The sequence below is a fragment of the Osmerus mordax genome, chromosome 26 (genome assembly GCF_038355195.1).
Source record: "Osmerus mordax isolate fOsmMor3 chromosome 26, fOsmMor3.pri, whole genome shotgun sequence".
NCBI lineage: Eukaryota > Metazoa > Chordata > Actinopteri > Osmeriformes > Osmeridae > Osmerus > Osmerus mordax.
Genome location: NC_090075.1, coordinates 7,001,854 through 7,014,696, shown reverse-complemented (window position 1 = coordinate 7,014,696; position 12,843 = coordinate 7,001,854). Strand labels below are relative to the sequence as shown.

Below are 12,843 nucleotides of genomic sequence, written 5' to 3'. Positions count from 1 at the left end.
TAGCTGTTTTGCATTGGTTTCAAAACATCAAACACACCATTTCAGACATGTAAATGGCCTGATTTTACGGTTTCAGTTTTCTACACTTATTTGTATTGCCGATTTCTATTGGGAGTGCATAATTATGTTGATATCCAGTTAATTTACAAGAATTCTCAGTTTTGAAGTTATTAACACAGAGATTGACCTATTTTTTCTGATGTCTTACATAAATGTATGAAATAATTCAGATCATTAAGATCTTAAGTACGTCTCGTCTAGTTGTATTTGTGTGCTCACAAGCCTTTCCACATCAAACTTGTTACTTGTCAGTCATTGTACAAAACAACAGTACATTGTCTCCTACTTGAGTTAAGAACAAGAGAGTTATTTTATATTAAACCATAACAACTGTAACTTTACACAACTGGAGTTCCGCACTTAATCATCAACAATCTCTCTTCCAACACGGGCCGCCTCGGAGCAATCATCTTAAAGCAAGAAGCTGAGTGCGTAGCCCGCTGCTTTAATCAAAAAACACAGGCCGACTGTTACCTTGACGCAGTTCTTATCAGTCTCTTCACAATCCCTGCCTCTCAGCAAAAACACAGTGTTTCCGGATGGAAGAGAGTACCAGTGGCTTTGGTAGGTTCCTGTTTGCTGTTTATTAAATAAGAACAGCATAATTTCCTTAGCATAATCTGATTCCTATTCGCAAATGGCTGAAATGGTCACAGCTGCCCTCAGCCACCATCCTCAGGTAACTATATAAGCTATATTCGCTTCATCAGCAATAAAATAAGCGGGTATTCTGTCGGCTTCCATTCCTTGGTCATTTCCATAATGTTGTCTCGACATAATGATTTCCCCAACTCATTAGGTCCTTTCTGGTCAAATGGGCCATATTTTAGGGATACATTCCTCTGGTTCCACAGTGCTTTTATGATTTCCTTGGACATTTGACAAGTCAGCTAATTGAGTAGAGGCCTGTGTGTCAGAGAGATGTCCTTTTTGGCCAGTTTCCCTCAATTTCCTTAATAAGAATGAAGGCATATACTGTATGCTTGGTTACCTATGGGACATGAGAAATAGGAAACAAAATGGCTGAATGGTCACATACAGCCCAGCTATTTGGGTCAGTGCTCGGGGGGGGGGGGGGGGGGGTGCCTGATCGAAGTAGCAAGATAGGGTTACCAATCGATGCCTCGTTGGTCTGGGTGCATCTCCGAGTCCCATCACTTATCGGAATTAGCTGCCCTCTGGTCAGTGCTCCTACCCTAACCGCGCGATTTGAGTACCAGGAGACCACTCGCTTGGACACGGAGTACCACACCGTACGTGACATCATCCGTCACTTTGGAATGGAGCACTCCCCTGGAGATGCCCCTCTCACTTTCTCACCTTCTTCCTTCCCCCGCTCCATTATTCATTGACTTTTACACATAACCTGGAGTGTAACATCCTACTGCAGCCCTTGGTACAGTGTAGGTAACTCAATAGGCCTGGTTTTTCGAACGTCAGCCAACACTGAAGATCTGGCAAAGAGGTGGCCAAGAGCTTTTAGTGGGATTACAAAGGCCCTTGGTCCACAGTAGACAAAATCAGGCGCCTCTCAAATGATCTCAGTTTCGAGGGGTTCCAATGAATTGTTTTTTAACTTTGCAATTCATCAAAATACTTTTAAACTGTGACAAGGCATTGAATCTGATCAGAACATTTCAATCTGCTCATTAAAAACCACCAGTATGTACAAAGGTGTATCATCACCTTATTGAGAAAAGACCTTACCAAAGTTAAATGGCTTCAAACTGTGTGTGGAAAGTGGAAACTCACATTGAATCAACAAGGGACCCCTACGAACAATGTAAAACAACATCATGCCCTTTTGGTGCCCAACGCTCAGACAACAGCAACCGCTTTCAACGAAAACACATCGTTCTGAAGCTCAGGGAAGAAATGCCTGGAACAAACTGGAACATACCATATCCATGTCTCCTGTAATTGGACTATTGGGTTTCTGAGAGCACAAGATTCACAAGATTCCACCAAGATTCCCTTTCTTTCAACGGGCTGAGACGACAACTGCGTACGACTGAAAAGTCTCATCAGATGCATTAAGCAATGATGAATCAAGCCTCATCTAATTACTGTAACTCCCCCCCTGTGATACCTGACACGTCTCACTCCAAAATGACTGACCCATTTACCTTTCTATTGTTAGACCGTGGAAAGTCTTGCATATAATTTTTTTTCTGGGTCAAACAGACCATGAACTTGGAATTTGAAGCATGGAAATTGGCATGGACTATTAAGCTGCCAGGGTTATGTTATTGGAGTGGAAATGAACACACAAGTGATCACCTCAAGCAGAGATAAGAAGGGGTTGGTGAGGCAAAGGGAAATCAAACCTGGAGGGCTTCAGGTAGACCACATCCCATACATGGGATCGGAATTTAGTTGCGCAGCAAATTGAAATGTGACATCAAAGGTGTTTTTTCTCTGCTTCAACAACATCTTAGATTTCTTGCAAAGCAATTCAGTGTTTTCAGAGCGGCTGTTTTTTTGGAAGCGGTCGAATCGTGATGATCGGAACAGACCCTTTAACCTGACTCACAGTAATACGGCTTGTGCAGGCTGCATCTTATGAAGTCATTAACTTTCAGCATCCAGTTTTTTTGTTCTCCATGTTTACTGATCCCCTTATAGCTTCTCCTCCAACGCCTCTTTAGAAGGAAGTTATTATGAAAGAAAGTGCAGGCAATCCAAGAGAAGTCATGAAATTCACCCAGTGAAAAATGAAAGCCCAAGCTCTTGACACCAGAGCAAACACTGGGACAACGAGAGCTCTATTAAAATTTTGACATGAACCACGAGTGCAAATTGAGAAGCCTTTATTTGTTTAAGCTATTTCATTCAGTTCCTTGAAAGAGGCTCAATGTCAACATGGGTAAAGGAACACCAATGGCCAGTTGGTTGTTCCAGCACAATTCTTTGTCGGTGCCCAAAGTACGTTGCACTTACTTCTACAGCTGCTTTGGCACGTTCAAACTCTTCCTCCAGGGACTGGTTCCTGGATAAGAGGGCACCGCCCCACTTCGGCTCCTTAGTCAAGCGGCCCTGTCGCATGCAAACACACATACACCCACACACACAAACAAACACACACAACAAGGAATACAGACAGACAGAAGGGTTGCAGGGTCAGCCTTCTGTGCATTGCTCGCGAGGGGTGAATATCCCTGCCTCGGCAAAGCCCTTGACATGCTCAGACTGGCCCGTGGCTGGCAGAAATGCCTCCGTCAGCAACCCCCCCCCAGCACTTCTCTCCTGATCCCAGCCCTCTTTACTCCACATATCCACCTGACCCTTCTCTCAATTACACATCTATACCCACTGTGCAGACGCCTTGGTCCTCACCCTTACATCGTGATCCCTTTGGCATTGTCCATGCGTAATCACACTTGCAAATATGCTGACCGTGCCTTTTAGTCAGGAATCCAATAAGCCTTGCCTTGTTCTACTCTTTTAAACCGAACTGGACCAGTTTGCATTGCAATGAGCATGTCTGTTATGTACAGTAGGTCCTACGTGTTTATGCATGTTTTGTAATTGCAACGACACTTAAAGAAAGCGAAATATTTACTGAGTTGTGGTAGTGGAATAGTCGGCTTGGTTGTGGTACATTAAGTGAGTTACTGTAATTGGCTATATCTGTGGCCCAGGGGCTACATAATCAATTATGAAGGCTGAATAATTGAATTCAAGTACATATTCCAAGTGGGGAGCCATTTTCCACCTGATGGGTAGGAGGCAAGACCACCGTCTCCCTCGCTATGCCGCAGCTGCCGAGAGATTCTGATGAGTAATCTGTTTTACGAGACCTTGTGTCAGCCCAGCCATTACCTGTAACATTCCATTTTCCTTTTCCGGAGCTGGTCATTAAAAGTCTCTACCTGTGCAGTGTTTAATTGGAGTTGGCTTATCTGTATATTAACGGCCTCGACAGAATTAGCCTCCCTTGACTTGAAGCCCTCAGCCTAGGTCAACAGGTTTAGAAGGGCAGAAGAGAAAAAAAGCATGCAAGTATTCCGTCAATATTTCCCAACTTTCCCAATGACGCATGCATTGTGTGTTGCCTTGTGTACAGAAGGAACTGCCCTATGCTCTCCGTCCTCACAGCGACATCCAACTTCTCGTGCAACACACCACTCCCCCTTTGTGCGTACGTGTGTGTGCGTACGTGTGTGTGTGCAACTGCGTGGCACCTGCCAAGTAGGAAACACGAAGCCTCCATTTACAGTTTCGCTGTCAGCAAGCTACTATGACCCCCTTGGGAGAAGCAAAGTTTAGCATTTGTTTGCGTAAAACTCATCATTTTCAATGGCTATCTTTAATCCCGGATCTATTATTTAGAGGGATGTTTAAAAGGTGATGTATGCTTAGCTGGCTCAGTCACATCCACACTAATGGGCCCAGAGTTAGGCCTCTGAATAATTCATAAACTATTAATCTAATAATGGCAGCTAGAAACCAGACTCCTTGGGCAGAGGCGTTTAGGACCCGTTCAACTGAGAAGCTTAAACGCTTCAAATGTGGACCTCACAGCACCACAAAAGCCAATAGGGACTTCCCTGACAATGCCCCCCAAAAATGAAATATATGTATTTGTTATCGCAAACCATTCATAGTTTTTCAATTTCGGTCTTCCTGAATTTGAGTTTTCCTTCAATTGTAATCTGTCTTTGTGGTGCTTTCTGGCCGATGCAAATGTGTAGGTCTTTTGTGAACATATGAAAGGATGCATAGAAAGGCTTACATGTCTTCCACTAATATACTGCCTGTTGAGCTGAAATGGAAGAAGTTAGGGTGTTAGCAAAGGATGGAGGGTTAACATGGTCACACAACAAGGAGTCTGTCTGCACAAGCTTTAAAGGTAGACTGCAATATGACGCCAAACCCCCCAAAACATGCCTCTCACCCGCCAGAGATATTTACCACTCCCAGAGTGCCTGCAGGCATGTCACAGACACCCAATGATTGGCCAAACATCGCATTACGCCTGCAGACATTGGCCGGATTGAGTGGCCCATTATTCGATTATCTCTGGCCAGTGTCCCTGTTCCTTTTTGAGGTTGATGTCACATTGCACAGTCTACCTTTAACATTGGGAGATGGGGGACAAACAATAGGTTTCCATGCAGCCTGATAAACCATCTTCAAATACGGTTAGTAGATATGAGTGCACATTTCGCCTACCATGGCAGTCAAACAGTCCACTTAAAGAAATACCAATTTCAGCTATAAACAAATGTGCGGTAACGGGGCAGGAAGGATGATTAAAACTGAAGAGCTAACAGAATGTACTTACTTGAGTTGCCAGGGCAGATTCTGTATCGGATTTGGCATTCGCTTCTAAGGAGGATTTAGTTGATGACTCTGATTGTGTTTTACAGTCTATAGACCTGGGAGGGAAAGATTCACAATGAAAGAAAGACATTTTTTTGTCATTCCAGTACTCTGCTTAATCTAGTATTAGGCAACAAAATAATACATCCTGATGTATCTCGACACAATCCTTTCAGATCTTCCATTTTCAACAGTTTTGAATAGGAAAATTGATTCAATTTCCACAGTTTTAAGTACATGCCACTGCTTGTGCAAATGCCGTCTGCATTAGAAACACCTACCGTACATTAATGTGAGACAGAAATGGAATAAATACCACAATGTCCTTTAAATGACCTTTTTAAGTATGCACCAACGAGACAAGGTTACAAAAATCCTCCTAGCCACGTCAGAAAAGGTAAAGTTGTGTCATCAACCAGATCTAAATATTCTCTCCATGTTGAGGGTAACTGTCTCAAAACATTCTATTCAGTTGAAAAACCTCAATAATTCCAATAACTTGTCACTTGTAGTTCAATAAATATGTTTACTATCGGCAGGTAAACTCTTGTCCTTTACTCTCTGTGACAGTATAGTGTTCTAAAGTGTAATATGAATTGAAAAGAAATAGGCCTTTTTCCTACCACAGAAATTCACTCGAGGAGTTTTTGGACGAACGTCGTCTTTCCAATTTCCACTTGCGGTTGCCGTTCCTCTCAGAGTTGGGGTTCAACTCCTCCCATTTGTCCAGAGGAGAAGCAACGTTGACTAAAAACAAGAACCAAAGACAAATACTCCACAATAAAACACAATTATCAACCATCTGCTACTCAAACTCAAACTCAGATTGAAATGTCACCATGCTTGTCGTCATACTCTCTGTCATGAATTCATCGGACGGGGCAAAGATTGCCTTGCTTTTCCTAATTAGAACTCATTTGAAAACTGAACAGACTTTAAGCTCCTCAACTGGCAAATAAGTTCAAACTAATCGGCCGTGACTTCTCAAGGCGTTTTAAGATGATCCCTTTCATTACAGGAAATTGCCGGATCCTTCAATCATGAATGAGGATGACTACACTCAACATGATGAGGCAAACCTCCGTGTGGGTGGGCAAGGGTTTTTATGATGACCTTTGTGAGACTTAAACATGAGTACATTACGATGTCAGTCATCCAAAGTCGTGAAATGATTGAGTAATTGTATATTAAAGATGTTATAGTGGGTGATAAGTGAGCACTGGAAAATGTATGATGGGTTTAGAATGGGGTAAGGCCACCAGTGTGTCATCCGAGTAAACCTGATCATTGAATACATGGATTACAGAAATACATTTCCAGTGGCTGTCAGATGGCTTAATGGCCTTTATTACCGTGGCGTTCCATTTGCGCACAATCCCTGTAACGTTCTGCACAGAAAGACAGCAGTTTTATCGACAACACAGAGTACCGTTACCCGAGTCGAGTGACGCTCTCTCTGGAGTGCGTGAGCTGGGTGCTGTCTGTTCCACGTCCACCTGAATCAGTTCGGTCTCGTCTATCTTCCTCCTGTGCGGGGTGCTCCTCTGGCCGCCCTCGCCCGACGACAGCGGGCTCCTTTTGTCCTTGCTGTTTCTCCTCTCACCCGGTTCACTGAGGTCTAGAAGGTCCAGTGACGATGTCAGAACTGGAGGGAAGGTGAAACCGATTCGGGCCCGGTGAATGTCGGGAGTTGGAATTGGAACATTAGCCATACACAAAGAGCCAGACACCTCCTGCTTTTATGTATGTATCTGAGACAGCAGAGCCGTGTTCCAATTGTAGCCTGTCTTACTCTTCGCTGTAGTCTATTTACTGTATGTTGTGTTGCCTCAGAGTTACATCATTCATCCAGAAGCAACACTGCCCAAATATACATGTCTTACACCCACAAGAATGGGTGACGTTGAGCTGTCATGGTTACCTGGGCTAGATCTCTACAGTTTCCCTTGGATACACATCCAAGAACGTCTTTACCTCTCCTCGCTGACTAACTGGGTATTTTCAGGACATGACCGCCAGGGCATGAGCAGATAAGAAAGCTCCGGAAGGGGCTCACCTGTATGGTCAATTAAGCATTTTCATCTCCGGCTATCAGACCAGCAAGGACAAGGAAGGAGGCCTTTGTCCATTTTCAGTCTCCCCTTTTCCCTAATCCCCTTTTTCAATTGCCATGGGACTAGCTTTTGAGCTCAAATGCATTTTACGTATTAAAAAGCGTTTACGATAAGCCTTGCTACAGATGTGGAATAAAACAGGGTCTTGCTTCACTGAAATATGATGTTATACAACAGGGGCGTTCTTAGACATAAAGCTCTACTGGGGCACAGGCCCCTATTCATATCCCTTTTTTTCTTTCAAGCTTGCAGCACACCATGCACTACTCGGCTATAGAAACTCCTCTTGCTTAACCCACTATACAACAGTTCAGGGACACAAGTTTGATATCAGCTTTGGCAGGGACATCAATAGTTAATGCCAGCGCACATATTTTTTTCACATTCATTTGAGTTAGTGTATGTATAACGAGCTTCATGTAATATTGTTTTCATGTTTTAGTCCAAATAAGATGATCTGTAGGCCTATCATTTCTTTACTTTTGTAAGGTTCTCTTAGCCTACCTCAATTCTGACTTGTGTGCCGAGTCCGACACCTGGACTTCTGTGTGCGTGCTGCAGTGGCTATTTGGCTGACATGGAATTCTGCAGGCATCGATTTGTGCTTTCGGTTAATCTGCTTTGATTCTACAAGCGTTGATTAGGATACTGCGTAATTTTTTTTAATCAATTATCAAATTATCAATCTAACTTAATGCACTGACTAATAAAGTAAATTGTTAAAACTCAAATTTTTGATTTTACTGGGGCACAGCTGATTTATACTGGGGCACGTGCCCCAGTAAAATGGGTCTAACGACGCCCCTGTTATACAATGAGACGATGCAGATATAAATCAGGATTTGACGGAACACTTAAAACTAAATATTATAAACGTCATGTATCTAACCCTTAATGTTAGTACAGCCTTCACACTGTTTCCTGTTAAAATCCCGATAGTCATTCGACGATTCGAAATGTGTAAAAGCCCACCGTAGAAATACTGCAAACATTAGGCAACGTTAACCACGTATCTGTGCTCTATGACACAGTGGGTTGTTTGATAACTCAGCCTCTGTTTACTTGTCAGCACACACGCCCATCTCTCAGTAATTAACACGCTGCTGTGTCATGACAAACAAATGGAACGACACCCTGAATGCAATTAGCCACTCTGCCAGTCCTCCATATCTCGGTGCTCTTCGAATGATAACCACAATTAGGAATCAAAGGGAAGCGTTCATGGGGGATTGAGATGGTTGTCTGAGGAGGCAGCTGTGAGGGAAGAAAGGCTCACTCTGAATGCAGGACGAAACGTTTTTGTCCCCCTTGAGGCTTCTCGAAATGAAGAGACTGCCTTGAAAGGAAGTCAAACTGGTACAGGTCAGCTGGTCATCTTCTTGGGGCTATGTTGTCATGGTTAGGTTCACTCGGATATTTGTCAAGGCTCTTTCTGTATCCTGTTTGTCCTCCTCTTTCCTATCGTCTGCAGTGACGTCCTGATGATTGGCATTAGCTGGAACACTGTCAGATTTGCAAGGACCCCCTAAGACTAAGAATGGTGCTGACATTATGCAGGGACACAGCAACCTGTAGACAAGTCTACAGGTTGGTTAGGAGATGAGGTTAGTCACAGTTTCTTATTTGTCAATTCCTCTTAACCTTGTTCTTGGTGATGCCACTGACCTTAAGTAGAGAACTCAAGCTATCTAAATGACTGTCACCCTGAATCAGACCAATTCTATCAGTGTGGGGGAAAAGCGTGTGTTCAGACATGGACTTTTGACATTGGCAAAAATAACTGCCTATTGTGTCTCACCTATATCCTTTTAGATACAATGCTCCATACAGTGAATTCTGATTGTATGATAATCTATTTTTTTACTGGTTTGTTTACAGTCTCTTATCTTGACAGCAATACTAAGATAAGGATTTTTATTGACTTTGGCCAACTCAAAATGAAATACAGAGCATGGGATGTATTTTTCAAGACGTTAAGCAGCAGCATTTGAAAAGCAAAAAGAGACGTTTGCATAAAAGATAATATTGTCTCTAGTTTTACCATGGACTTTAAGCTGTGAACTAATCCACAGTGCATATTAATGTCTACTGATGACATACTAGTTAATATTGCACCCTACTGGCGCTGCCCCTGGCATGCCTGCCTCCCGACCACACGAGATTCAGTCACCTTACATGTTATATAACCCAATTGATGACTAATATATGAGCGGCCTTGCTAATTGGTAGGGATTGGAGGGTTGGGGGAGCGGGGGGGGTGGGGGACAGTAAGACAGGGAGTGTTTCCGATGGCGGTGAAGGGGCCGTACCTGCCGTGTTGGAAGTCACTGGGCGGGCGGCTCCATCGCACTTGGTCTCGCAGAGGAAGTCGTCGATGGAGGGACTCAGCAGGGGGCGGCTCTCTTGTTGCTCACTCACCAGCTGCGGGGGGGGGGGGGGGGGGGGGAGGCGGGGCAAGGCAGACGACACGGCTCAAACACAAACACCCGACACGGCTCAAACACACACCCGACGCGGCCTTCGGGGCCTTTTTGAATGCAATGTCGTTGTGGCCGCGGTGTTGTGATAACATGCTGTGATGTGGCAGTTGTTCAGCTCTTTTGAATGAAGAGTTAAGGTGTTTGACCCCCCCAGCCCACCCTTCCCCTCCTCCCCTCAATGCAAAGGCGTCAGGATATGCTGCTTAGACGTGTGTCAGAAGGAATTTGTCCTGGAGTGGATGTATCTTGGAGTTTGCAATGTGCTGCTTCAAGACTTCTACTTTACTGAACAAGTGTGTCTTGTCCGTACAGTAGAATTCAATGATTTGATCAGTAAAAAGAAAACAATCGGAATATGAATATGAAGCTCACTTGGAGACCTCTCACAGTTTGGCACTTGCAGCTTAAAACCATCTTTTTTCCACCGTTTAGTCCTAGCCTCTTGTGCCTGGGATGAGAGCATCAATCTTCATCTGCCTCTCTCGGTGCCCATTCATCCAGACTGGCTGAGCGAGAGAGACTGCTGTGCTTGTGTCCCCTACTGTAATTGCTAAACCATTAGCAGTAGTTTATATCACTTTCCAAACCATGCAGAAGTTTAATAACCTTGCCTGGGAGGCACCAGGGGCTGTGGGGGCCAGCAGGTTTGCGAGCATCGTTTGGCATGGGGTTCCATTCAATCCATTATCGTTACCCAAAGTCTTGCTCCAAAGTCTTGCTCCAACTAGCCCCATCTGGCTCATCCTGTGCTGTTGAGAGCATACTGTATGAGGAGTTTTGTTCCATGAAAATGGCATCCGCCATCATTATTGTCTCCCGGTGCCGTGTGTACACAATGCTGGCAGAGAGGATACATGACATTTGGCATCCCTGTGTTCCAGAGCTGCGTTCGTGGGCAGAATGTTAATGAAGGCACTAAAAAATTCATTACCAGCCATGAGGTTTCTCACAGCCTGCCACATGTTTGATATGAAAGGTGTTACGTGTGGTTGCATGACCCTTCTGTACTGCATGCGCCCAAGCTGGCCTGCAAACAATAACAGATGCTCTTGCTATTGGATTTGCTTGGATTTAATGATGTGGCTGTTTATCAGCCATTTTGGTTAAGTAGCAAAAGAAGTTTGACTCCTCAACAATAAACTGCTGATTGCTCCTAAGCTTTTTTGTTGTTGTTTTTTCCTTGAAAAAATGTCACTTCATTATAAAAGTCTAAAAAAGGTTCTTACACAATTGAATTTTTGAAAGTACAGTACATATTCACTGATTGTTCATTGTTTTCTTTGAACAGGAAAGTTAATTACAGACAAAAAAAAGGATATAAGTTTGGACAAAACATTTAAATGTCCCTCAATATTTTGACATAATTGAGGGACTGTTATTGCAATTGGCCCCAATGCAATTTGGTAATAGTTCAACTGAGACAATGAGCTCTGATAAAGATGGAATACTCTTGGTTTGGTTGTGCATGATGGACTATGAGAAAATTCTAAATTCCTCCATGCCTCAAAATGCTGACTTTTCACCCCTAATTATGGTTTATGATGAGTTGTGCCTTGCTGGTGTCAGAGAGAGAAGTTTCTGTTCTATGCAAGAGATGGCTGGAGGCAGTTTCCCCCCCAAAAAACTAATCAAATTAACAAATAATTAGTCAGTGAAGTCACACACAGAGTTCTTATCTGTGTTTCACTGTGTGTCAATGGGGTGCAACACAGTGTGTAGATTGAATAAAAACGGAATGAATGTTATGGAACATTTTAATAATGAGTTGCCCTGAAAGGTTAGAATTTAGTAGCACATTTACAGATTGTACTGGCTTAGGGATCCACTTAGTGTTAGTCTTCTGTTGAGTATTGATACAGATTTGGATGTGCACCATAATGACACCCAAAGGCAGGATGCGTGATCAATGATGTTATAAAGGAATTGGAAGCCTTACTTCATTTCACCCCCCCAATCTAATAAAGCACAACTTCCTGCTGAATAACTGCCAGCAGAAGATTGGCCCTTAATAACAGAAGAGAATCATTTCGGCGGTCTTTTAGGGCCCCTGCTACTTAATTAGATGATTTCCCACAGTATTCAATTAAAATATGGTCATCCTTTTGGCACTAATATAAAAAGACTGCTGACATTAATGGGAATTATTAAGAGGAAAAAGTCCCGTCCTGGTAAGCAGACAAGATGGCTTGGAGTTGCCCTGTAAGCCCATCCTGACTGCAGGACACAGAGGAACAAACAGCTCTTACTCTGCACATCCACCCCGCTGGTATTATTTATTAATCACTGGAACTCTTCCTTCAAAGACAGTGTTGCAGAGTCTGGCGTCCCCCCGTTGCTTTTGTTAAAGGATGTGATCTTAAGGGAGACTGGCGGTGAGGAAGTGTTGTGTGTTTGGGAGATTCTGCTACAGTTGTTTGCCTGCGCAAACTTAAAGACAGCTGTGGTAGCCGTTCCTTCCTGTGAAACGAAAGTTCCTACATAAGGTAGGCCACGAGGATCATCAGAAGCTGAGTACAGTGGCAAGCGCATGATGAAATGTGGGCAGAGTCTGGCAACCAAGATCTAATCATATGCAGAGATTAAAATTGCTTGTGCATATCTTTGTTGTTGTTTCATCATATTAGTGTCTCATAGAGGAGGATGATGGAATGCCTCTCTCAGCTTCTTAGTATTCTTATAATTTCCACCCATGTAGAATTGAACAGTGTTCAGACTGTGTGGGGTGTTCAGAGTTCCCCACACAGTCTTGATTTGTAACTCATTTTGCATTAACATGTATAATGGATTGTGTCCCAAAACATTGATATTCCAAAACAACAACCTTGATGTCACTCATACCTTCAGGTGAAGGCTGAGATCCTTTG

At 43.4% G+C, this 12,843-nt stretch overlaps 1 protein-coding gene across 1 annotated transcript in view; it reads right to left on the bottom strand.

Moving 5' to 3' along the window:
• The window catches only part of pex5la (peroxisomal biogenesis factor 5-like a), a 30,382-nt gene that overhangs the window by 12,504 nt on the left and 5,035 nt on the right, over positions 1-12,843 (bottom strand). The window contains exons 2-7 of the mRNA XM_067229767.1: positions 9,809-9,920; positions 6,821-7,030; positions 6,009-6,132; positions 5,348-5,441; positions 4,796-4,825; positions 3,001-3,096 (exon numbers count right to left, since the gene is read on the bottom strand). Of these exons, the coding sequence (XP_067085868.1) occupies positions 3,001-3,096; positions 4,796-4,825; positions 5,348-5,441; positions 6,009-6,132; positions 6,821-7,030; positions 9,809-9,920 (666 nt within the window). The remainder of the gene's footprint in view (positions 1-3,000; positions 3,097-4,795; positions 4,826-5,347; positions 5,442-6,008; positions 6,133-6,820; positions 7,031-9,808; positions 9,921-12,843) is intronic.